The 26746-nt window shown below is 50.3% G+C and overlaps 1 protein-coding gene across 2 annotated transcripts in view; it reads left to right on the top strand.

Moving 5' to 3' along the window:
• The window catches only part of RANBP10 (RAN binding protein 10), a 63424-nt gene extending 41286 nt beyond the window's left edge, over window positions 1-22138 (top strand). The window contains exons 4-14 of one of the 2 annotated variants that reach the window (XM_030863616.3): window positions 6108-6275; window positions 12577-12599; window positions 14431-14615; window positions 17010-17122; window positions 18580-18688; window positions 18789-18937; window positions 19130-19334; window positions 20081-20202; window positions 20719-20864; window positions 21182-21293; window positions 21719-22138. In XM_030863616.3, coding sequence (XP_030719476.1) covers window positions 6108-6275; window positions 12577-12599; window positions 14431-14615; window positions 17010-17122; window positions 18580-18688; window positions 18789-18937; window positions 19130-19334; window positions 20081-20202; window positions 20719-20864; window positions 21182-21293; window positions 21719-21849 — 1463 coding nt within the window. In that variant the 3' untranslated portion in view covers window positions 21850-22138. The remainder of the gene's footprint in view (window positions 1-6107; window positions 6276-12576; window positions 12600-14430; window positions 14616-17009; window positions 17123-18579; window positions 18689-18788; window positions 18938-19129; window positions 19335-20080; window positions 20203-20718; window positions 20865-21181; window positions 21294-21718) is intronic. The other variant, XM_070044221.1, reaches the window with a different exon arrangement.
• Window positions 22139-26746: the final 4608 nt, after the last annotated feature.

Genomic DNA, 26746 nt, shown 5'->3' with positions numbered 1-26746 from the left:
CTGGTACTAGCTTCTGTCTGCTATAGAGCTTCTCAAGCCCTGGGGAGAAGGTTCATTGAGGGCGGGGTAACTGAATCCATTTAGAGTAACTTTGTGCCCTTTAACATGTCCTCATCTATTTTGGGCTTCTGGTGCCTTTCTCATGTGTTTGTTCTGCCCTTTCTAGTCCTTGACTAGCCTGAATTTTTCTTCCAGAGGAAAAACAGAAAGCCATTGTGTGAGGACAACACATAGGAAAATCCTCCAATGACTTCATTTTAAGTTTTCTGTCCACACCACTGTTTGTTTAGTGAGTGTTCCCATGGCAGCCCTGCCACATCTGGGATGAGCCACAGTCATCTCACCTGCCTCGTATTGCCACCCAACTGCTTAGATGTCTAATAAGACATCTCAAACTTAATGTGTCCTAAAGATCTCTTCCTTCTGCCCATCTTCCCTGTCTCTTAGTAAATGGTACCACCATCCACCCATTTGCCTGGACAAAAACCTGGGAGTCATCCTTACTTCCCCTCATACTATCAGTGCCCACATCCAGCAAACCTTGTCACCTCTGCTCCCAGTCTTTCCTAAGTCTCACTCAGATCCAGCCCCACTGGCTCTGTTTCTCAGACATGCTGAGCTCATTCCCATGACCCCAAAAGTTCTTCCTTCTGATTCTCTCATCAAGCAGACCTCTCTGCTCAGGGGTCAGCCCTCAGCGAGGACTAACTTGACTACTCCATCTTGGTCAGTCCTCATCCCCAGTCCCACTTCCAGCCTATCGTCTGGCTTTGTTTTCTTCAGAGCACATTTCCTCTACCAGGTGTTTTCTTGTTTGCTTATTGATTTACTTATATATTAATGTCTTCTCTGCTCCTTTCACACCACCCACCACCCTCACTTTGTCATCTCCATGGAGTAGGCCTTTATTAACTAATTGATGACAGTTGGATGATGCATGTTCTTTCCAGAGGATGGGAAAATAGCACAGAGGTCTTTTTTTAAAAAATTTATTTACTTACTTTTGTCTGCACTGGGTCTTCGTTGCTACGGGCGGGCTTCTCATTGTGGTAGTGCACAGGCTTAGCTGTTCCACGGCATGTGGGATCTTCCCGGACCAGGGCTCGAACCCATGTCCCCTGCATTGGCAGGCGGATTCTTAACCACTGTGCCACCAGGGAAGTCCAACACAGAGGTCTTAAACCAGGCTGCTGCTGCTGCTGCAGCCACTGTTACTAAATGAGCTGTATAATAACATTCTGTTTTTAACACAAGCTACCTTTCAAACACATACATATATACCTTATACACGCACACAGGCTCTTAACTGTGTTTGGAAAAAATATTGGCTATGAAATGATAGCTTCAATTGAAGATACATTACAGCTCTGTGATTTTCTTTGAAAAGCTTTTATCTTCATAGCACTTTGACGAACAAGAGACAAGTAGCTGAGGTGTTGTGTCTCTGCACTGATCATTCCAGATGCTCAGAAACTTCTTCTACAGCCATAGTGGACTGTATTAGTTTCCTATTGCTGCTGTAACAATAGTAGTGACTTAAAATAATCATTTTACAGTTCTGGAGGACAGAAGTCCTAAAATCAAGGTGTCAGCAGGGTAGTAGTCTTTCTGGAGGCTCTTGGGGAGAATCCATTTCCTTGCCCTTTTTAGCTTCTAGAGTCCACCTACATTCCTTGATTTATGGCCCCCATCGTCCATCTTCAAAGCCAGCAGTGTAATAGCATCTTTCATTCTTTCTGTGCTTCCACCGTCACATCACCTTTTCTGACTTGACTCTTCTGCCTCTCCCTTACAAGTACCCCTATAATTGCATTATCCTACCCTCCCTGCCCCCAGATAATCCAGGATAATCTCCTCATTTCAAGAGCGTTGACTTAATCACTTCTGCAAAATCTTTATTACCATGCAAGTTAGCATATTTCACAGGTTCTAGAGATTAGGACCTAGGACATCTTTCGGAGGCCTTATTCAGTGTGTCACACGGACTATGAATTTTCTTCCTCTGGGCAAATCTATATAATTGACAAATCATTTGGAAATTGAAGAAAAACAAAACAAAACAGGAAAATGTGTCTATTTTTCAGGCAAACTGAGGTGATGGTGAATCCTGAATTGACTCTAAATAAATATTTTGTTTTTTTATTGAGTTCTTTGGTTTTTAAAAATTTAAAATCCATATTTATAGCTTGAGTAGCTTGAGTTAAAAATTCTATGGTAGGTTTGTCAAAATAATTATATAGTTTATTTTTGAAGAAAAGTATTCAAAAATACTTTAATTTTTATTTTAGGTCTTTGAAAATGTAAGCATCTGTTGTTTTGGTGATCATTATTGAGCAGCTCCCTTACACCGAGACAAAAATAGCTCCCAGATATCCTTGAGTCACTGATCAAGTTGGAAACAGTTCTTCCGGATGATTTCTCTAGCTTTAATAAATCAGATGGCCACATTTGTATTAGTTTTTTAAGAGTTACCTACTGCTTCAAAAAAAAAAAGTACCTACTGCTTCAATTGGAGAAAGCTAAAAAAAAAAAAAAAAAAAGAAAACCTTCCAGTGTGTGTCTTTTACCTTCTAGACAGTAAAATCTGCATAAATGATCTGTCACACAGGATCATCCTTGTGTGAGAAAGAAGTGGGCTGGAACTAGTCACTACACACAGACACACATACATGTATATGCACACACCTGTGTCACCGACTCCTGATGGTGGGGGTTGGGGGAAGGGTTAGGAAGCGGTGAGTGAGACAGGGACAGTCCCAGGAACAGTGACTGGTGATTGGAGAGGCTCAGCAGGAACCAGAATTGATCAAGGATGTGAGCAGTATGCTAGAGGAGGAACAAAGAATGTTACGGAAATCTTCAAGGGGCAAGCATTGGCAAACCCTGACGCACTGGCCAAAGGGAGAAGCCAGTGAGCATCTGTCAGCAGCGGTGGGCATAGTTCTGAGAGGAACCATAGGAACAGCAAGCAGTCTGTCTACAAGGACTCTTTGGGGACGGCTAGAATGGGCAGTGGCTTTGTTGGACAGTCTTCCCCCACAGCCACATGGCCTCAGGAGGTGGTAAGCAGTGGGCTTGGCTTAAGGGAAGGCTGTGCTGGTCAAGCAGCATAGAGAGAGCCCCACCACCATCCCTGGCATCCCAGGCCACTGGAGCAGAAGTTTGGGTTTCTAGCAGCTGCAGGGCACTGTAGCAGAATAGCCCATCTTGGGAGACTCCATGCCGAGAACTCAGGCCTCTAGCCTGAATTCTGGTGCTCCTGGCTTTCTCTGAATTACACATATGTTCTTTGTATGTGGGAAGTGGGGCTTCTTGTTTAGGAACCCTTTCCCAGTGGGCACTGTAATCTTCACAAAAGCTACCAGAACTAATTGGTGAGTTTGACAAGGATGCAGGATACCAGATGAATATACAAAAAATCAAATACATGTGTGTTTAATAGCTTTATTGAGATAAAATTTACATACCATAAAATCTACTCTTTTAAAGTGTACAGTTCAGTGGTTTTTAACATGTTTACAGAGTTGTGCAACCATTATCATAATCTAATTTTATTTTATTTTATTTATTTTTAAAAATAGAACATATTCTTTGACCCTCAAGGATGCCCCACTTTCTGTACTCTTTTTTTAAAAATAAATTTATTTTTAAAATTTATTTATTTAGGCTGCTTTTGTTTTCCGTTGCTGTGCGCGGCCCTCCCGAGTTGCAGCAAGTGGGGGCCACTCCTCATTGTGGTGCATGGGCTTCTCACTGCAGTGGCTTCTCTTGTTGCAGAGCACAGGCTCCAGTCACGCGCGGGCTTCAGTAGTAGTGGCACTCAGGCTCAGTGGTTGTGGCTCTCCACAACTAGCTGCACACAGCAACAAAGACCCAACACATCCAAAAATAAATAAATAAAATAAATAAAATTTTAAAAATTCAATGTTATTATTAAAAAATATATATAATATCGAAAGTGAAATACTTAGAAATAAATTTGTTAAAAATCTGTTGAGAGAAATTAAAGAAGACCTAAATAAATGGAGAGGTATACCATGTTCATGGATTTGAATAATCAATATTATTAAGCTATCTATTCTCTCCAAATTGATCTGTAGATTCAACACAATCCCAATCAAAATCCCAGCAGGAAGTCAACTCTACACCAATTTAAAAAAAAAAAAAAAAGTGGTAAAGAAAAAAAATCCCAGCAGGCCTTTGAGAGATACTGTTAAGAAAATGAAAAAGACAAGCTACAGACTGGGAGAGAATATTTGCGAAACACATTTTGTATCTAAAATATATCTATAACCTTATAGCTCAGTAAGATATACAACCTGATTTTTTTAAAAAATGGGTTAAAAATTTGAATAGACAATTCAATAATTTTCTAATAAACTGATGGTAAATAAGTATATGAAAAGATGCTCAACATCCTTGGACATTGGAGAAATGCAAATTAAAGCCCCTACATACCTACTAAAATGTCTAAGAGAAGAAGAAAAAAACAAAACAACCGACAGTAACAAGTGCTGGTGAGATTGTGAACTCATACATTGCTGGTGGGAATGCAAAACAGTACTGCTACTTTGGAAAACAGTTTGGCAGTTTGTTATCAAGTAAAAGATATACTTATCTTGTGATGTGGCAGTACCACTTCTTAGTATTTACTTAAGAGAAATGAAAACATATGTCTGCACAAAGACCTATATACAAATATTTATTGGCTTTATTCATAATAGCGAAAAATTAGAAACAACTATATGTCATCAACTAGTGAATGGACAAACTGTGGTATGTCCATACAGTGGAGTACTACTCAGCAATAAAAGAAACAAAATACTGGTATACCTAACAATGTGGATGAATCTCAAATGCATTATGCTAAGTGAAAGATGCCAGACACAAGAAACTCCAAATTCTGTGATTCCATTTATATGACATTCTGTAAAAGGCAAAACCATAGGAACAAATCAGATCAGTGCTGCCGGAGACTTGGGGGTGCGTGGAGTGGAATTGACTGCCAAGAGGCATGAGGAAAAACTCTTTGGAGTGATGGAAATGTTCTATACCTTGATCGTGGTGGTGGTAACATTTGTTAAAACTTGTTCAACTATCAATTAAAAAGGAAGACTCTTATTACATGTAAATTATACTTAAGTTAAAAAAAACATTAAAAAAACAACAACCATGGGACTTCCCTGGTGGCGCAGTGATTAGGAATCCGCCTGCCAATGCAGGGGACACGGGTTCGAGCCCTGGTCTGGGAAGATCCCACATGCTGTGGAGCAGCTAAGCCCATGTGCTACAACTACTGAGCCCGTGTGCCACAACTACTGAAGCCCGCACACCTAGAGCCCGTGCTCCACAACAAAGAGAAGCCATCAGGGGCTTCCCTGGTGGTGCAGTGGTTAAGAATCCGCCTGCCAATGCAGGGGACACGGGTTCGATCCCTGGTCCGGGAAGATCCCACATACCACGGAGCAGCTAAGCCCCTGCACCACCACTACTGAGCCTGCGCGCTAGAGCCCGCGAGCCACAACTGCTGAATCTGCACGCCACAACTACTGAAGCCCGTGCGCCGAGAGCCCATTGCTCCTCAACAAGAGAAGCCACCGCAATGAGAAGCCTGCGCACCTCAATGAAGAGTAGCCCCCACTCGCCGCAACTAGAGAAAGCCCGCACGCAGCAACGAAGACCCAGTGCAGCCAGAAATAAATAAATAAGATAAATAAATTAAAAAAAAGAAAAACAACAACCATGATACACCTCAGAGTTCAGTTCAAGCCTCTTCTCCTTCATGAGGCTTTCCCCAACCACCTCCTTGTTTCATGGCCCTCTGGTAAGTCCCTTCCAGGGCACTCATGGTTTTGGTTCCTGTCAACCACAGCTTGGGCTCCTTCTTCAGTAGGGCTGCCTCAACTCCTCAGGGCAGTGACTTGCTGAACTCACTGCTCATTTTGCATAGCCAGACCCTGCCCACAGCTGGCTCTGTGAGAGGGCAGGAATGCTGGTGAGGTGGTAGCAGGCTGGGGAGAGGAGCTCAGACCTGGGTGGGCTTCTGTGACTGTCTTGTTTTTCTCTCAAGTACCTCACCTCAGCTCTTGCTCTCTTTTCCCCCACAGGTTGGGATAAACATTCCTATGGTTACCATGGTGATGATGGGCATTCCTTCTGCTCCTCTGGGACTGGCCAGCCCTATGGGCCCACATTCACTACAGGAGACGTGATTGGCTGCTGCGTCAACCTCATCAATGGCACTTGCTTCTACACCAAGAATGGCCACAGCCTTGGTGGGTACATAGGGGACCTTGGAGGGTCTGCCCTGTGGAGCCCCTTTGGTTGGTGAGAGGCTTTGAAGCCAAAGCAGTGTTGTAGATCCTCTGCTGAGCTCAAGGCAACTGCAGTCATTTCCTAGCATCGGAGCCCTGCAAGGGGAACGGAGGGTATAGAAGTGGTCCCTTTGTTAATCCATCCATTCAGCAGCATTTATCGAGCCTGGGTCAGTGCTGAGAGAGCAGCAATGTCGTGGTCGTGCTCCTGGCCTGTGTGACACTCGTTGGAGCGAGGTTTAGGGTCAGTGAGAAGTTTGAGGGGCCCTAGTACATACTTGACAGTGGTAGTGATTTGCATGCCTGTCGCCTGGGCCCAGACTTTCTCTGGCCCTTCTGCAGGGCACTGGTTGCTATGGAGCAACAGTGAGGGCTGCTCTAGTACAGGAGGTAAACAGGCCGGAGTCAGATGGGGTCAGATCTCTTCTGGCCTGTTTGTGGTTAATAGACAGCAACCTGGACAGAGTTATATTGAAAAAGCCCCTTTGGTTAAACTGAGAAGGAGGGACTGATTGGAGTAAGGGCTGAGGAAGAGGCAGGTGGCATGAGCCGTGGCCGTGGTGATGGGTGCAGGCAGTGGAGAACAGGCCTGCAAAGGACTAGGGGTGCCGCAGCGGGGCTTAGTGATAGATGGGGTGCACTGGAAAGAAGGGAACATGGTAAAGTGGCTAGATTAGTGGTGCTGTCAACTAGGATCAGAAACCCAGGAGAAGCAGCAGTCCTTGCGAGGTCTTGAGAACTCTGGAGGATACCTTGAAGAGTAGTCCTGTACACATATAGGAATTTAGGATTAGAAACTAAGACAGAGAGGAACTTTGGCTATTCTGACACCTTGCCCTAGTAGGGCTGACTGCTATTTGGCCCTCGAGTGAGTGGAACCCATGGCCAAAGTGGCCCTGAGGTGGTACCTAACTGCTGGGCCTGCCTGCCTGGGTTTGCAGAGGTCTCTAATCTGGCAGAACCCTACCAGCCAGGTTGACCACAGACCTTGCCAGGAAAGGGAGTTGGGCATTTTACTTTGAACCCAACTTGTAGGAGGCTCACTTGCCCTGGTTTGCGGGACAGTCAAAAGGTGGCTGCCACTCCCCACATCCCTCTGTAGCTTCTCCAGGAGATGAGCCCGGGCAAGACCAGGGGACCTGGGTGGAAATGGGGTTTACTTGTGGCTGGGGCTGAGCGAGCAGGAGCCAGCATTCCTCAACAGGGCCGTCAGATGCCACAGCCTAGAGTGGGCAGCCAAGAGCATAGCACAGATGATGCAGAGCTGACCCAGGTGCACATCCGGAAAGACTCTCCCCTGAAATCCATAGCCACCTAGCTGCAGTTGCTGATATCCAGCCTGTGAGGAGCTAGCTGCTGGAGGGCAAGGCCAAGGTCTCAAGATGACTTCTCATTCCCCACTCTGTTCTCTGACTCCAGCTATTTCCTGCCTCTTGACTTTTCTGCTGTCAGAGTCCCAGGGGCCACTGTTATGGGCTATCAGTCCTTACCCAAGCCCTGTTTCACTTGCCTCTCCAAGCCAGGCCCAGTTCTGCCTGTCTGCTCTGAATACCTGCCCTCCTTACATCTCTTCAGCTTGTCCACACTTTGCTCAGAGCATGGAACCTGTTGTGGGACATAAGATTTGGGGCATATCTGCTGTCCCTTCTGTACCTGCACCTCCCTCCTCTGGGCCCTAAGCTCTTTGTCAGTCAGATCCCTAGGTCCCTAAGGAGCTCATGGCCACCTTAATGTCAGCCTGGACCCTCACACTGTTTTGTTTTATTTATTTGTTTATTTATTTAGGCTGGTTTGGGTCTTTGTTGCTGCACGCAGGCTTTCTCTAGTTGTGGCGAGCGGGGGCTACTCTTTCTTGTGGTGCACAGGCTTCTCATTGCGGTGGCTGCTCTTGCTGCAGAGCATGGGCTCTAGGTGCATGGGCTTCAGTAGTTGTGGCACGTGGGCTCAGTAGTTGTGGGACGTGGGCTCAGTAGTTGTAGCTCGTGGGCTGTAGAGCTCAGGCTCAGTAGTTGTGGTGCACGGGCTTAGTTGCTCTGTGGCATGTGGGATATTCCCGGACCAGGGCTTGAACCCATGTCCCCTGCATTGGCAGGCAGATTCTTAACCATTGTGCTACCAGAGAAGCCCCCTCACACTGTTTTTAAAAACTCATCTCCCAGGACTTCCCGGGCAGTCCAGTGGTTAAGACTCCACACTTTCCACTGCAGGGGGCATGGGTTTGATACCTGGTTGGGGAACTAAGATCCCACATGCCATGTGGCACGACCAAAAAAAATAGAAAAATAAAAAAAACTCTCTCTAGTATATGTTTTTTTTGTTTTGGTTTGGTTTTTTAAATTAATTAATTTATGTATTTATGGCTGCGTTGGGTCTTCGTTGCTGTGAGCGGGCTTTCTCTAGTTGCAGTGAGCGGGGGCTACTCTTCATTGTGGTGCGCGGGCTTCTTATTGCGGTGGCTTCTCTTATTGCGGAGCACGGGCTCTAGGCACGCAGGCTCAGTAGTTGTGGTGCACGGGCTTAGTTGCTCTGCATGTGGGATCTTCCCGGACCAGGGCTCGAACCCATGTCCCCTGCATTGACAGGCAGATTCTTAACCACTGCACCACCTGGGAAGTCCCCCCTAGTACATGTTTATATAGACCCCATGGAAGTCCTCACACATCTTGTAATAAAACTTCCTTTAGGCCTATATTATCTATTTTTCAAGCCTGTCACGATCTTCTTTGGTCTTGCTTTTTCTATCTCGAGTATTTGGTATCCTCTTCAGCATTGTATTAACCTAACTTTTGATAAACATGTTTATTTGTGTTTTCATCAAGATATTGATAAAAATATTGGAAGAGGACAAGGCTGGATTTGAGCCCTTCAGCCTACAGCTTGTCCAGGTAGACACCAGCCATTTAAGAATCACTTCATTATGTTAATTGAATCTTGTGTTTTTCTGTCTTTTCCACAAGGATACTACTGAGACCTTACTAAAAAATGGATATGACCCGTCCTCTGCATTTTCTAGATCACGAAATTTGATGGAAAGTCAATGAAAGTGATAGACCACTTGGTGAATCTTCTAATGACCTTGTTTCCTTTTCACAAGCCAGCTTATCAATATAATGCACTTCAGAATCTCACGCAGGATCAGTGAGCCAATCATTGCTCTCTAACCTCAGAACATTTCTCCCTTTAGAGAAACAGAGTGATGTTTCCTGCCTCTGGCCGCCCCGCTCCTTTTATTTGCTCCGTTGTCCTCTGTCACAGCACTCACCCTATGTGTCATTGGTCAGTTGTCTGTGTAATTATTAGTTGCACACCATCTCTCTTGCTGGAGTTTGCAGCACTTTTAGGGCCAGGCTTACAGCTGGCTCCCTATTGTCTGTCATAGGGCCTAGCTCCTGGGAGGTCTCAGCAAATACTTGATGGGAGAACAAATGAACACTGAGTGAATGGAGACTGGAGACTGACGTCTCACCCACAAGTGGTCCATGAGCTTTCAGAGTAATTTTTTTTTTGCCTGCATTGCACAGCATGTGGGATCTTGGCTTTCCCACCAGGGATCGAACCCACACCCCCTGCAGTGGAAGCGCGGATTCTTTTTCTTTTTTTAAATAAATTTATTTATTTATTTTTGGCTGCGTTGGGTCCTCGTTGCTGCGCGCGGGACCTCTCTAGCTGTGGCGAGCAGGGGCCACTCTTCGCTGCGGTGCATGGGCCTCTCATTGTGGTGGCCTCCCCCGTTGCAGAGCACGGGCTTTAGGGCGCCTGGGCTTAGTTGCTCCGCGGCACGTGGAATCCTCCCAGACCAGGGCTCGAACCTGTGTCTCCTGAATTGGCAGGCAGACTCTTAACCACTGTGCCACCAGGGAAGCCCTGAAGCGTGGATTCTTAACCACTGAACCCCCAGGGAAGTCCCCAGAGTAATTTTTATACAGGCTCTTTATACCCTCAGCCTCAGTGACCCCTGAGCTGTGTCTTTTTGGCTAAGGGTACTTCTTAGCAGCAGGTTTGAATGTCCTATTTGCATCCTGGATCTTTGCCTGGCCCTTCTCAGATCTTCCCGTGGGCCATCTCAGATCTTGCCATCACAATGTCTTTGTCGAGGCTCCCAGAGACCTACAGGGAGCGGTGTTGCCCTTGTTCAGTGCAATAGGGGGTGGAGTAGCCTCTTTCCTCATCCTCCTGGAAGCACCTCAAGGCCTTGTCCTTCCTGAGTGCCATTGTGAGTAGAGGTAGGCAAGCCCGAGTAGGTCATCCCCTGGGTAGAAATGTGGCGGTTGTCTCGCCCTGTGGCGCAACTCTAGCCAACTTGTACATAGACCTCACAGTTTATGAAGCAGCTTTCATAGAGAATCTGTTTCTCCTTTCTTCTTGAGGTGTTGGGTATATTGTTACCCCCTTTTTTCACATGGGCTCAGGGAGGTTGGGTAGCTTGCCAAAGGTCACACTGCAGATAATTGATGGAGACTGGACTCCACTTTCTTCCAGGGTTCTGTGGGCTTCTTCGCGAGCCTGGGAGTACAGCAGCAGTAGCCTGGCCACACTGAGATTCATGGGGGCAGCTCCCATGCAGACCTGGTGGGTGGACACGGAAGGGCTTCCAGATTCCATCCTGCTAGTTCTGTGACTGCTGACTCTGCATGTGGGGCTCAGGAGTGGCCTCAGGCAGGAAGGTCATGGGTTTATGAACTTCTTTCACTGAGGAGCAAAATAGCCCAGTAAAGAATGTAAACAGTCTCTTTGTGCCTTGGTTTTTTCATATGTAAACTAGTGTCAGAGGCATTATACACCTTCCAGGGTTGTTTTGAGGATTAAATGCTTCCTTGTAAGACATGATTCCAGTGCCCAGCACAGAGGAAGAACATGGGATGCTCACTTGGCTGCTGTCAGGATTCTGGCCCCAGGTTTACTGGGAGACCTATCATCAGACCCTCACCTGTTCTTCAGTCTTGCTGGGTTTCACTTTCTTTTTGGGGTGGAGTTGAGGGAGCAGACAGAGACCTCCAAATAGTCAGTGGTTTGAAAACCTCTCAGGCCGAAAGCTTAGGAGCTTCTAGAAGATATAAGAATTTTAAAAAATGGGAAGGCTATGAGCCCTTGGGAGAGTGTCCTTGGGCCTTGAGTCATTTCTCAATCTGCAGAATATGAATGCTCTGGTAGATATGCTGAGGCCCCTCTCCTGCTCAGGGCTGTTCCTATATTTAGGGTCCCTATCCCCTCTACCCTCACTTCTGATTTAGGACTAAGGTCCCTAGAAACATAGCCTCTTCTCTTGGCAGGAGGGTTCAGAGGGTACACAGGCCATTGTTAACTTGGGCTTTGTCAACTCGGAATCTCTCGGGATTCTGGGCAAGTATGGGCTGAAGATGGGCAGCTGCTGCCCTCTCTGTCTCCACTGCTCTGTCAGCTTAGAGATGATGTTGGAGCATCAGACTAGAAATGAGTCCAGTCCCACTAGCTTCTGCTGGTTTTATGACTGCTGGCAAATCATTTAACCTCTGAGGCTTACTTTCCACATCTGTAAAATGGGGATAAGAAAGCCTGCTACCCATAGTTGGTATGAGGATCAGATGAGATAATGGATGGAAAAGGTCCTGGCATACACAGGAGGTCTCCCTAAATACATGTTGGATCAAGAGAACAATCAGGCCTAGAGAGGCCTCAGGGTAGATCATTTGGGTTTAGTCCTTCCTAGCAGGTTTTCCCTGAGAGGGTAGAAATGCTGTGGACAAATACCCAAATATCTGACTTCACTTCTGGCCAAGCGACTCAGCAAAGGGAAGGCCAGGGTGTAAACCTACCAGGCGGGACTTCCCTGGTAATGCAGTGGTTAAGAATCTGCTGGCCAATGCAGGGGACATGGGTTTGAGCCCTGATCCGGGAAGATCCCACATGGTAGTTCAATTAAGCCTGTGTGCCACAACTACTGAAGGCTGTGTGCCTAGAGCTCGCGCTCCACAACAAGAGAAGCCACCACTATGAGAAGCCCACGCACTGCAACAAAGAGTAGCCCCCGCTCGTCGCAACTAGAGAAAGCCCACGCGCACAGCAATGAAGACCCGAAACAGCCAAAAATAAATAAATAAATAAATTTATTAAAAATATAAGTAAAATAAAAAATAAACCTACCAAGCCCTGGCTAGTGCTTGTCCTTCACCATAGGGGAGGTGTGATGACCAGCCCCTCCCCCAGCCATTGTGACGGACCCTTGCGGGGCCCACAGGGGCATGGGAAACCAGGTGGCCTGATGACTGTTCCTTTCCCTCCACAGGTATAGCCTTCACAGACCTCCCGGTAAGTACTACTATTGGGTCTCCTGCTCTGGCCCCGGGGGCCGACTGGGAAAGGGCATGGTGTTACCTGCAAGTGCAGGGTGTGGAGTCCTGCCCTTTCCCCAGCCAGGGATGTGTGCTGTGTCGTCAGCTTGAAGGTACCAGTAGGCGGTACCTGCCAGCGTTCTTCTCTCTCCAGCAGCAAGGCCTGGTCTTCCTCCATGACTCTTAGCAGGTGACAGAGATTTGTGGCGTTTCCAAAGGCAGCTAGGAGGTAGGGGACGGTGTGGGCAGAGATGAGGTAGCTCCATGGTTCAGCTGGTCTGAACCAGTTCTGTGTGGCTTATAGCTAGTGGACCTGTGTGCAGAGTATAGAAAACTGTTCGTATAGAAACTTGTTCCTGAGCTGTTAGGGAGCCAGGTCCCTGTGCATACCCATCAAAGATCCCTGAGGAAAGCCAGTGCCCTAGAGGACTGAACCTGCTACTGTGCAGGGTACTCCTGGGCCAGAGAGGTGAGATTTATGGGTTTTTCTCCTCTTAGAAAAGGGTGAGGTTTCCTGCTGGCTTCGTTCAGGGCTCATCCCACCTCCTGCACTCCAGTCCTTCTTTGTCATGAGTCATCACAGGCCTTGTCACATGCAGGGCCTCCACCCAGAATGCTGGGAGCCTGGCCTGGCTCTGTGTGCCCTGGCTGGGGTCTGGAAGGAGAAAAGGTTTGCTGACTCTGGGGGCTGCTTAGGGATCCTGGGCTCCCCTGTGATGCTCTAGGAATAGGAAATGCCCCTGTGATCTGAGGGGCCTTCTGAAGCCCAGACTGCAACACGCAGGATCCTGTTAAAACCTCTGTCTATGTATCAAAATCCTTCCCTCCAACCTGGAGTCCCCAGAGAGGGGCTGTGGTCCTAAGTAAAGAAAGGGAACAGACACAGGAGGAGAATTCTGACCCTGAGTGGGGAAGAGTCTAGTGGTGGAGGTATGACATGAAACACCCAGACATGGATGTGATGGCACTCTGTGCCAAGTGCTAGAAAGGCTGAACCCAGTGTGCAGTACCGGCACGTGGTAGTCAGGAATGATACGTGGTCTAAGGATGGAAGGTGGAAGAGAAGACTGGGGACCTGGGGCCAATGAGGAGGAGGCTGGTGAGGCATTGGGCTGTAGCAGTGGGAGCCATAGAAGGCATGGAGTGAGGGAGCGACCTGGCAAAAGCTGGTCAAGGCAGGGGATAGATGGGAAGCAGGGAGCCCCACACCCAGAGGGACATGCCCAAACCTCACTGGCCAGAAGATCCTCCTCTTAGTGAGCCTGAGACAGGAAGGGCAGCAGCCTTTCTTTACCCTTTTCTAGTGTCACCTAACTCCCCTCCTTTCCTCTCTCCCCGCATCCCTTCCTGCCCCCTTATATACCCCCCTTTTTTGTGGCAAAAGGATCCGTGGTCCTGGATCTTTCTGAGAGGAGCCATCATCCACCCCTGCAGCAGATCTTCACGGGCACACCTGCAGGGCTGTGGAGCCCAGCCTGCCTCTCTGTGCCCTGGCTGAGTCCCGAAGGGGGGCCTTGGGCTTTGGGAACACTACAGCCTCTGATGCCGGGCAAGAGACTCCATGTTGAGCCTGCCTTGCTTTTCTTTTGCCATTTCCCCTCAAACTTTGGGGAATAGTGTCTCTGCTAGGGAGGTGGGCAGAATGTGGCTTAGCCCTGCCTCCCCCAGCCATGCTGCAATTCTCTCAAAGCCAAAGCAACGGCCTGCGGGAGCCAGCGCCTTCCCCTCTGTGCCGGAGGTGAGATTAGGCGAGGCCCTGCTGCCCCATTGCCCTCAGGGCCCAACTGACATTTCATTCTCCTCCTCAGGCCAACCTCTACCCCACCGTAGGCCTGCAGACACCTGGGGAGATTGTGGACGCCAACTTTGGGCAGCAACCCTTCCTGTTTGACATTGAGGACTACATGCGGGAGTGGCGTGCCAAGGTCCAGGGTACTGTCCACTGCTTCCCCATCAGTGCCCGGCTTGGCGAGTGGCAGGCGGTGCTGCAGAAGTGAGTGCCCTGCTCCCGCCCTTACCCAGCCCTGCCCCGTCCCAGGGGCCTCACTCTCCTGTAGGCCCCTGTACTGCTACAAGCTGCTCTTGTGAACTTTAGTGGGTAGCGTTCCTTCTGGAAAGCACTCCCAGGATGACTCTGCCTGCTGCTCTCCTCCTCTCTTAGTTCAGTTCTCCAGAGCTGCTCCTAGTTAAACCTTTGCCCCCTCAACTGGATCGGAAGGCCCTGTATGTAATAGCACCAGCAGGGCGGTTTTCCTTCCCCAGGTCATTTTGCAGAGGATGTGCTAGTACGCCCTGTGGTATCTTCCTCTGTGCACTTTTCTTTTCCATCATAGGGAGTGTCTGTCATACCATGACTCTGGCCTAAGGTCACCTCTCAGGGTCAGATCCAGCTAAGTCCCTTGCATCTGTGGCAGTGGTGGTGTGAAGAGGGTCCTCCCTAGGACCTAGCTGGCTCTTGGCTGATTAATTCCCAGCCTCTCCTGGGAAACAGTCTTGATGAGAATCCCAAGGGAGGCCAGATATGGTTCTCTCTTCCACTTGACAGCTGCAGGCCTGAGTGAGGCAATGACCTGTACCCACTCTGCCAGGAGGTGGGTTAGTTTGTTAGCTTGGCTCCCAGGGGTGGGCCGAGAAGGGCTGGGCTTCTACTAGCTCTGGTCATTGCCTTGCAGACACCGGGGTACCAGAGGCCAGCGGGTGGGGGTGGGGTGCACACTGGGTTCTTTGTGTAGCCTTCCTTTCTTTAGGGATTGATATTGAGGCAGGCCCCATGGGAGGGCTGAGGCAGGGGCTAGGTGGCCAGACCCTTCTCAGGAATAGCAGCACTACTACATCTTGTCCCCAGCCCCCAGAACTTATAAGAAGCCCTTCCTTGGAGGGCCAGCATGGTGCCAGTCCCCATAGCAGGCTTGCTGGGACAGGCAAGGGGAGAGGTGGGGCTGCCCCAGCTGTGTTGGGGAGGGACTAATACTCTCAGCTGACAGGGCCTGGGCTCAGCACGTGGGTGTATTTGTTTACATGTATGTATCTGTGTGCCTGTGTGTTCATATGTAGTATTTGCTGAGACCTGCATATAACTCATATCTGTGATTTCATATAACTTCGCTTTATGGACATTGTTAATGGCTGTATTATCTCGCAGACACATTTGCCACAAGCCCCTTGGCTGGCTTCCCTTGGTGGTAGGTTCAGGTTATTTCTTCTCTCTTGCTTGTGTAGGTCACCCTTTTGTACATAAAGAGTTTTCCATATTTAAGATTATTTTCTGGGTGTCCTTTCAAGAAGTGGAATTACTGAGTCAAAGGGACTGTACATTTTAGTGGCCTCTGACGTGCATATGGGCGCATCTGAACCGTGTTTTGTCAAGAATTTTTAACCTTGTGTTTATAATAATATAAGTATTATAATTCTTATTCATAATTAATGTTATAAATACATAATTTCATAATAAGAGGTTGTATATATTGACTTCTTGCTTTGCTAGGCACTTTATATGGATCATCTCATTTACCCCTTAAAACATGAGGGAACACACAGCTGAACTTCTGTGCCTTCTGCATGACAGCTCTTCAGACATTTGTGTTGGCAGTTATATTAATGACACTGACATATGCACACACCAAGGTATTCACTTTTGTACACATCAGATACGAGGACTCTACGTGTGCTGCTGCTTAGCCAGCTTCCAGTGGGATTAAATGGTTTCTGGGCATCAGGCTTCTCAGGGCCATCTCCCAAAGATTGTGTTCCTGTTGGCCACGTTACTGCCTGAAACCTTGGCTTCTTGGGCCCTTAATTTGTTGTGTATCGTGGAGTAACTTGGGTCGTGGGTTAGCTCCCCATCACCGTCTAGAGCCAACACTCCTGAGGGCCAGGTTCACCTGAGCTGGAATGCTTCTGCCGGGCGCGTGGGGCACCTGCAGAGGAGCTCCTGTGTCTGTAGAAGGTACGCACGTGGCATGCATCACCACTGGGCAACTGCCAGACTGCTTGGCTGGCTGCCCTTCCAGGAAGCCCTCATAGAGACTCTCGGCAGTCTCTGGGTTTGCTTCAGGTCACAGGAGGCAGCCGCTTCTATAAGGAGATGGTAGGTGCCTCTGTATGTACTTTTGTTATCATACTTGCCCACCTGTGGGCAGCATATCCCAGAGAAACTGCAGCCACTCCTCCAAGCTGTGAGGACAGATGTGGTGACCTGCCCCTCTTCTGCCTGACTGCATGAGCACTGGGGGATTTTTCATTTGTTTCAGCCCCTTTATTATTCTGTGGAGGTTGCACCTGTAAGATATGTTTAAGGAAGACCTAACAGGGAGATAGTCTGTCCCATCAGGGGGTTGGTGAGAAATGCAGTTCTTAAGTGTCACCTTGAGCATTTTCTTTTTTCTAGCATGGTCTCATCTTACCTGGTGCATCATGGGTATTGTGCCACGGCCACAGCTTTTGCCCGAATGACTGAAACCCCGATTCAGGAAGAACAAGCGTCCATAAAGAACAGACAAAGTAAGGTTGATTCTCCTCTCCCCTCTCCCTCCCTCTCTCACCTGTCCCTAATTCTGCTCTCTGGCTCATGACAGCCGTGGGTGACCTGTCAGGAATCTGTTCAGCTCAGGTCCTCACCAGAAGACCAGCCCACAGCCCAGCCCCAGGCCCTTCTTCTGTCCCTCTTTCAAGACCACACTGTCCAGAAGGACAGTCCAGCAGCATGGGAATGTCTCGGTGCAGCCTCCCTAATGCATACTCTGATGGCCTGGCACAGGCTGGGGCCTGGTATGGCTGGATCTTCCTCCATGCTTGTTTCCTTCCTCCTGCATCCTGGATTCCACTCAGCCTCCTGTTCACGGTCTTCGAGAAAGAGTGTGTTTGCATCTTACCAGTTCAGTGCTCTGCCTTTGCCACCATTTACTCAACCTTGGTAGTTCTGCCTGCCCCTGGGCAGAGAGGGGACTGAAGCAGTCAGACGGGGAAGGCTGATGCTCCGTGGCCACTGTGGTAGACCTTTCTCTGCTTCCCACCTCTGGTCCTGGGCTTTGCAGACCAACAAAGAAGGAGCCAAAGGAAGCTTTCCTGGTGTTCATACTAGCCTGCATACTGCGTGTTTGGGGCTCTTTTGTGGAAGGAGGGTACTGGGAAAGAGGAAACAGCCCAGAAAGGAGATAGGAAGGAGAGGAGAGTGAGGGAGAGTAGGTGTGTATGGACACGTGTGTCTGTGTGTGCCTGCTTGCGTCACTCTGAGCCTGTCGTCTCTGTGTATGTGCATGTGTCTGTGTCTCCCAGAGAAGCCACGCCCAGCCAGACAGTCAGAAAGGGATCCCAGACTTGGGATCTACCCAGAAGTGGCTCCCAGCAAGACGCACCAGGCCCCAGGGCAAGAGCACGATGCCGAAGGCCTGAGAGATGTCAGCGTCAGAGCTGCCAGTGTGAGGAGGGTGACCTCCTCTCTCAGCAGGGGGCGCGCCGCAGCCCCTGAAGACTGCCAAGACATGGGCCCTGGCCCAGAATCCATGAGCTCCTATTGGCAACCCCCTGTGAAGCCTGAGGAGAGAAGTCTGTCTGAAGAGGAGCCTCTTAGGCCACGAAGCTGCCCGGGTGCCCATCCTTAGATTATGCTCCCACAGCCAGGACCTCTTCCCCCGCCCAGGTCCCTGGCAACCTGTACTGCATAGGAGCAGGCCTCCAAATTCAACCTGCTGCCTCTGGGCTAAGAGCACCCCCCTCCATTTTCCCCTCTTATTCTTTGAGGACTACCTGACACTTGACAGAAACCAGGATCTGTTGTGGGGCTGGTTGGCCAGGTTGTTTCTTCAGCCTCTTCTGTGAGCATCTCAGTGGGCTTGCCACTCTGAGCCAGCCCACCTGACTCTCAGCTGGTCCGTGCTTGGGGCTGGCAGTGTGTAGACGTGTGGCTGTGAGGAAGGTCTGCGGCCCCTCACTCACTGCCACATTCTTGCTCTCTGCAGAGATCCAGAAGCTGGTGCTGGAGGGCCGTGTGGGTGAGGCCATTGAGACCACACAGCGCTTCTACCCAGGGCTGCTGGAGCACAACCCCAACCTGCTCTTCATGCTCAAGTAAGTTTGGGGCACCGTCAGGTCCCCCACAGCCCAGCTGGTGGTGGGCATACACAACCCAGACCAAGCCCAGAGCGTTGCTGCTCTGCTCCTTCTGCAGGTGCCGACAGTTTGTGGAGATGGTGAATGGGACTGACAGTGAGGTCCGCAGCTTGAGCTCCCGAAGCCCCAAGTCCCAGGACAGCTACCCTGGCTCCCCAAGCCTCAGCCCCCGACACGGCCCCACTAGTTCCCACATGCACAACACAGGTCAGCCACTCTCCAGAGGGCTCTGGGAAGAACTGGTGTGGAGAAGCAAGGCCACCCATACACCCTTCCCTGGGATGGGCTCAAGGCTTGCTGCTGGATTGGGGGAAGGGAAGTGGGACCACTGTAGTTATTCCTGGGGCCCTGCTTGATGGCAAGCTGCCCCTCCTCTTCTGATTGTCCCCCGGCTTTTAGGAGCAGATAGTCCCAGCTGCAGCAATGGTGTCGCTTCCACCAAGAGCAAACAGAACCACAGTAAATACCCTCCGCCCAGCTCCTCCTCTTCCTCGTCGTCGTCCTCGTCCTCCTCATCTCCATCCTCAGTCAATTACTCCGAGTCCAACTCAACAGATTCCACCAAGTCCCAGCCCCACAGCAGTACCAGTAACCAGGAGACCAGGTGCCTGTTCTGCTCTGCTCTGCTTCTTCCTCCTGCCTTCTGCTCTGCGCCCACTGCAGCCTGTCCTTTGAGCGCCACCCTGCCCTTTACCCCCACCTCCATCCCAGGTCTGTGCCTGGAATAGTAGCCGCTGACCCACCAGGCCTGGCATTGGCTCCAGCTTCTGGTCCAACTCTTGATTCAGCTGCCACTTTCCTTGGCCCTGTCTTTCTCCAGAGGCGCTGACGCTGAGAATGTGGTTGCCTCCAAGAATACCAGGCCTCTCAGAACCCCCAGAGTCTATACTAAAGGAGCTTTTACTGGGCTTAGCTTGTGGTCAGCCAGGTTGGGCAGGCAGGGTTTTTAGGTTGCAGACTGTAGGTGGCTTTCAGTAGCCTTCCAGCATGCTACAGGGCTGACCTGGGTTTGACTTCCAGAGATGCCTATCAGGACTTACCTGCCCTGGTCATTGGGGGTCAGGGGGTGTGTAGAAGGGGTGTATCAACTCAGAGGAGGGCCAGGGTGGGGATGGTCACAGAGGCAGCATGGGGACCAGAGTGGGAGTGAGATAACAAGCCTCTGGGATGGCTGGTGTCACAGTAGGGCCCAAGTATTAGAGCCTGGGAAGCCTGGGAGCTGTCCTTTCATGCCCTTTGGGGGCCTCAGTTTACCCACTGCCAACTGCGGCTAAAGCCTAAATGGAGGCCCAACCAGGCTGCTCCAGTCACATCCCCTTTGCTAACTCCCACCTCAACCCTTCTCCACAGCGACAGTGAGATGGAGATGGAGGCGGAACATTACCCCAATGGTGTGCTGGAGAGCATGTCCACACGCATTGTCAATGGTGCCTACAAGCATGAAGACCTGCAGACGGATGAGTCCAGCATGGGTAAGGCCATCCCCCTGCATGGTGTTCCACAGGTGGCATTGCTCAGTCCCGTTGTCCTCTCCCCTCTGTGGCGGTTGGGATGGGCAGGCTTTGGTGGCTGGAGAAGCTCTATCCAGATCTGGTCCACTGCCTCCTTAGCCAATCATGAATCGGTGCTTGAGGTGGGAGGGCCTCAGCCTGCTGCCCAGAACAAGTTCCCAGCGTTTGTAGCTGGAGGGAGCTGGTGAGAGCAGACACCTTATGAACACCCTTGCATCTTGCAGAGGGTGGGAAGAGGGCAAACTTGAGTCCCGTCTGACTCCTAGACCATGGGCTATAGGTGGACGTAAGAGGAGCTCAGCTCCGGATGGTCCACCTGCTCCTCTCAGCCCTCACTTGCCTCTAGCAGAAGCTGCACCACCCCACCCTACCCCCAGCCAAGGTCCTTCTTGTCGTGTTCTCTTTGGGGACCCCACCCTAGTCCTCCCTTTCTCTCTTTATCCTCCTGATGTGTTCTTTGCTGGGCTCTGGGTGCAGATGATGGGCATCCTCGGCGGCAGCTCTGCGGGGGCAATCAGGCGGCTACAGAAAGGATTATCCTGTTTGGCCGTGAGTTGCAGGCACTGAGTGAGCAGCTGGGCCGGGAATACGGCAAGAATTTGGCCCACACAGAGATGCTGCAGGTACAGGACAAGCCAGGCCCTCATACAGAATGGGCCCCCATTTGGTGGTGGGGCAGTGTGACTGTGGGAGGGCACTGGGGCAGGCAGCAGCAACGGGACAGAGCGGGCTCTAGTCAAGTCTGCAGTGGGGAACAGGACATCCAGGGTACACCCACCCTCTCTACGTTCTGGGGAGGACACAGCCCTACCTGACCCTTCGGTCAGGGTATGTTGTGCTCTCCGTGGGCACCACGCAGGGCCCTGTATCCCCCTGGAGCCATGGAGGAGGGGGTGCGTGGTGTGTGCCATAGTCCTTTCAAGAATGCCCTGTCCTTTAGGATGCCTTTAGCCTGCTTGCGTACTCAGACCCCTGGAGCTGCCCAGTTGGCCAGCAGCTTGACCCCATCCAGAGGGAGCCTGTATGCGCTGCCCTCAACAGCGCCATTTTAGGTAAGTGGATCTAACAAAAACAGAAGCTGGCCTATGAGTACCTAGGTTGGCCCCTTCACCCCTCCCTAGAAATTGCTGATGTTTATCCAAATCTGGGCAGTGAGCTCTGCCCAGAGGCTCTCTGGTGACCCATAGGACTGTTGGGCTCCCATGGCTGAACCTAAACCCTCACCTCCCTCTGCCCAGCTGAGTTGGCTGGCTAGATCATGATGGGCCCTAGACTATGACCCTGGGCCTTGGCTAGCTCATTGCTCTAAAGAAAGCTGAGATTCACAGGCAGGGCCATGGCCTGGTGACACAGAGACACATGAACGCTCTGTTCCAAGAGATTCTGTCCACTCCCCCCACCTTCTGCTCCCAAGGGAACTTTGACCTGGGCTTAGCCCTGAGCAGGGCAGTGACCAGGCCTTGTCTCTTCTCCACAGAGTCTCAGAACCTGCCAAAGCAGCCCCCTCTGATGCTCGCCTTGGGCCAGGCATCTGAATGTCTACGGCTCATGGCCCGAGCGGGCCTGGGATCTTGCTCCTTTGCCAGAGTCGACGACTACTTGCACTAGCTGACCACACTGTCTGGCCCCACCTGGCCCTCCCTCGGCCCCAGGGCTGGAGCAGCCCTGCCCTCCATCGGCACCTGGTGCAGGGACCTGGAAGCCATGGGCAGAGTCCACTCCTCCTGCCTGGCCTCCCCCGTTCCTCTCCTTCCTTCCCTTCCTTCCTTTCTTTTTCTCCCACCCTCAGTCTCTCTCTCTCCCCCCTTCATGTGCAGCGGCCTATGACACAGTATTGTCTGGTTACTTCTATTTTGAAAGAAGGGGTTTGTTTTGAGGAGAGGTTGGGGTTTTTTAATCTCCCCCCCCCCCCCCGACTGAGCCACCAGTATTTATCTCTGGAGAGTTTGTGCTGAGCTGGTTTCTGTTAATTTAGTGGTGAAGCCTATCCAAGTTGGTGATAGCTTATTATTTTCATAAGTAAAAAAAATGAGATTATATATATATATAAATATATATATTAAAAAAAGACACAGTATTTATCGTAGTGTTAGTGGTCCAGCACCTCTTGGGTGAAGCTGTCCAGACACCATACGTTTTTGAGTCCAACTCATTTAAAAAGAATCATCTCTGTCACCTCAGCCAAGTGATTCGTTTATTTCAGGCTTCCCCTTTGTTGAGCCACAGGCCCAGCTGCAGCCTAGGGAAGCCCAATAGGCTTTGGGGGCCACATAGTGGGCAGGTCAGGCTAAGCTGGTTTGCAGCATCTGAGAGGTGTGGGTCCCTAGGCCCCTGAGAGCTGAACTGAGCAGAGAACTGCAGGGCCCAGGTCCAAAGAAGAGATGAATTGGCCCAGGGCTACACAGCAGAGCAAGGGAGTTAGAGGGTCCTTGGCTAGCACGCTATCTACCGTTCTACCCTGCCTCTCACTGCCTGCCTTGCCTCTCTCTCTCTTCCCTTTTCAACATCCTGCCTGCCTTTGTTGTTAAGATGGCCAAATAATTCATTTACTCTAAATTGATTGCCTGAGAGCTGCTGAGTGTCAGGCTGCTGGAGGAAGTCTCCATACCCAGGACAGAGGCCCTTGAGTACAGGGGCTGCCTTTTTCCTGCCTGGATCTTCACCGTCTCTGCACAGCTCTGATGGAATTGATGCTTTCTGTTGGAAAGCCAAGCCTTGTGGAGACAGATTTTTGGGCTGCCAGTCGCTGGATTGGATGGAACCCTTGACCCCCTAGGCCAGGCCTCACTGTAGCTGTGCCAGGCAGCTCCTTTGCAGTTTGGCCCCGGCCACTCTTAGGAAAGACTGTTAAGAATATTTGCTGGCCAGAGGAAAGGACCTCATGGGCTTTACAAATGTCCCACCGTCCATGTCAGACGGATCCTCACAGCTCGTGGGTCAGAAACAGTCCCGGTACTGCCATCAGGGAATCAGGAGAGGAAGGGTTACGATGCTGCCAGGACTTAGGCCGGCCATCTGTGGAGAGGACAGACTGCCCAGGAGGAAGAAAGGGAAGAGGCCTCCCAGAGGAGCACCAGGATGGGCTGGGATTTCCCCATCGGCCTCACAGTGGGAGGGAGTACCCAAGCAGCCCCTGCAAAGGGGCAAGGTCAGAAGTCGAGCTTCCAGTCCCTGCCTGGATCTGGGCTGGCCAAGCTTCTGCTTTCCATCAGTGGATTCAGGAATGGTTGGTGTGGCCTGAGATATTCAGTGCCCACCAGGACTCGCTGGGCCTACAGCTGGACAACAAGAGAAATGATTGAGTTGGACTAACTGCTGGTGATGGGCCCAGTGGCCCTGTGCTCTCCCAGAATTCTGCCCTGGGACATGATCCTGTAGGCTGCTGCTTTTTTCTTGGTCCCTACTAGGGCCCCAGCTGGCATCCCAGAGACTGCAACACATCAGGGGAGTGTTGTCCTGTCTGTAAAGGAAATTCATCCTGTGCAAACTTGGGGATGCCTAGCTTCCAAACCAAGAAGTTGGAAACATCAGGCTCTTAAAATGGTCAGAAGCAAGCAGGATTGGGAATTAAAACCAGAGGTTTTTGCAACTGGAACGAAGTTCAGAGAACATCTACTCCAACAGTCCTCTCCTTTTATAGATAAGGAAACAGGCCCAGGAGATTAAGTGACTTGGCCAAAGTCACACAAGAAATTAGGGCAGAACTGGGACTAACCTCATTCCTGAGGATTGGACAACACTGTTTAGTCCTAAAGCTGAATGGCGGGTGAGGGGTTAGGCTGGCGAGGCCTCCAGCAGTGTCTGCGCAGCTGGTACCTTCAGGGGTGTGTCAGGGATGGGGATGGGTGCCTGGGCTTGGGTTGTAGAGCAGCTGAGCAGCCCAGGAGGGCTCAGGACAGCTGTGTGCTGCTTGGGGTTGGGTGTCCGCCTGCCTCATACTCAGTACCCATGGCCACCTCCCCATTTTCTGTGCCTTATCTCACTGTTTCAGCTGAGTCCAAGTTGTTTACTCTGTTCCTCTCCAGAGGGGCTTTCTGTCCCAGTTGGACAGCATACCTTTGGGACATAAGCCTTTGCCCCACAAGCCGTGGAGAGGTCCAAACTCAAGCTGCTTGAGCCCACTGTCTTGCTGACAGTCCAGGCCTGCCTGCCAGCCCGAGGAGCCCCTTATGCACACCCAGTCCTGCCAGCCTGCTTCCGGGAGCCGAGAGTGGGGAAGGCACCTGGGAGGAGTCCCGGTGAAGAGCTGAACTTGAACCAAGGAGGCAGGAAGAAGACCTGGCTCTGTTGGGTTGTTCAGCCCTCGGGGAGCAGCCTTCCCTACTTACCTTTTCCTCTTGCTTCACCAAATGGTCGCTCCTTCCAGAGCAGAAACTGGCGGACATGCAAAGAAAGCCAGAACCCCTATTCCTCACCTACATGGGTCTGTGGCTGGGTGTCGGCCGGCAGAACAGGGACACCAAGAGATGGAGAAGCGGGGACTGCCCAGCCTCCCAGCACCTTCCTACCCCTTAAGCAAGCACAAAGAAGATGAGGCAGAGACCTGTCAGAGCTGAAAGTTCCTTTGGTCGCTCACAACTCAGGTATGCACACTGTGTGGCAGCTGGGCAGGAGAGCCCTACTTGACCACCAGCCCCGTGCACACGGACCTGTGGCCAGATTGTGGACTCTGGCTGCCTCAGGCGCCGCCTCTTTGCATTGGGTTTTCCTCCATTAGTAACTACAGCTGACACAGACGTCCTCCACATCGTGCACACTGGTTCTGCCTTTGTCCTCGCAAGTTGATACTTGGCATTAGCATGAAACTTGTGGGTGTGGGAGGGTTTAGAGAGAATTCTAACACAAAACATCCTATTAAATTGTACTTGAGAGATGAAAAAACTCCTGTTGTATTTTGACAGAATTATTTTTATTAAAATACACATCCATGAGTAGTCACGAGTGTCTGGTCTCTGTTGTGAGTCTTACCGGGATTGGCACCCTTGATGTGGCACAGCCGTCCTGGAGGGCTTGGCCCCTTCCCAGTCTACTTGTCGAGTGCCTAGGCCCCTGGTGTCTCAAGGATTCTCAAGACTTTTTGCAAGACCCCAAAGAGCATAGATACTTAAAGCTTTGATTCTCTCCCGCGAAACAGCTTTCATCTGAGACAAAGAAAAAGTAGCAAATACAAAAAGGTGGGCCATAGGACCTCTTCTCCTCAAATTAAGATTTTAATGCATTCTAAATACGCTCGCTCCAAACACTGGTCACAGCTCTTCTGAGGGGTATTAAGGTTAGCTTCCTTTCAGTCTGAGGAAAAGAGCTCATGCTCAAAATCCCAGTTTGGGTGACTCCGGAAAATTAACCTTTCTCAGCTTCATTTTCCCCATTCTTAACATGTTAATCCTGCTTCCCCATGTGACAGAGGATTACAGCATGCACAGGGCAGGGCTTGGCACCTAGGGACACAGTACATATGACCACCCTGCCTCCATGAGGATGCTCCCTAGTGTGACTGGCCTGCTCCTGCCTCAAGCTGCCTCCTCTGCTCCCAAGGCACCAGGGTTTTAAGCAGAAGAGGCATAAAATAGATTATGCTGCTGTCCACCTGGAGACAAGACTAGAAGCAAAGAAACCATCTAGAAGGACAAGGCCAAACACAAGAAGGCAGGTTTGAGAAATATTTAGGGGATGTTAGCACCACAGGATGAGTGACCGGATGTGAGGGAGATCGGGGTAGCAAGAGACAAGGTAACTGCAGGCTTTTTGTTGGGGTGTAAGGATGGATAATATAGGGATATATTATCCACAAGATAATACAGGGAACAGAAGGGAATGGGTGGTGGCTAAAAGTCACTGGAGTGAGGAGGTTTGCTGGAGAGCATATAAATCTATCTCAGAGAGACAGGTTTCCTGGAACTGGAAAAGGGTTCTGTGACCCAGTAAATAATGAAAACTGTCATGGATGCTCACAGTGAACATCACCCACTAATTGAAAGCTCTAAAAATCCTGTGTTAAGATGTGTAGCTTAACCCAGCATTTTCCAAACTTACATTACTATAGAATGCTTCCCTCAGGGGCATTTTACAGGACTCTCAGGGAAAAGCTAGTGTAGAGGGAAAAGTGGAGTATTAGATTAAGCACAAATGTCTGGTTCCATAAGTAGAGCCACAGTAAATTCATTTCCCTCCAGACACATTTCCAACATAGCCTGTTTTACACTAAGGCTTACCGGTTTATTTCGCTGCTCTAGCGGACAGTTGGTGAAACAAAGGGTACTCTCGTTACAAAGTGGTGTTTATTTGGGGGGAACTAGGTTCCAGTAAAGAGATCAGGAGGACTGAGGTCACAGTCTTGAAAAGCACTGACTTGTAAGGAACAACCAAAGAACATCCAGAAGAGTACCCCAGACAGGCACGAAAAAGCGAGTCATTAGAAAGCCGCGAAGTCCGGCGAATTCGAGAGAACTGTCGTTCCGCAAAGATACATCGTTATCCAGCAGCAGACCTTCCTTCTTTCTGGGAC

The sequence above is a fragment of the Globicephala melas genome, chromosome 19 (assembly GCF_963455315.2).
Source record: "Globicephala melas chromosome 19, mGloMel1.2, whole genome shotgun sequence".
NCBI lineage: Eukaryota > Metazoa > Chordata > Mammalia > Artiodactyla > Delphinidae > Globicephala > Globicephala melas.
This window is presented reverse-complemented; position numbering and strand designations above follow the sequence as displayed.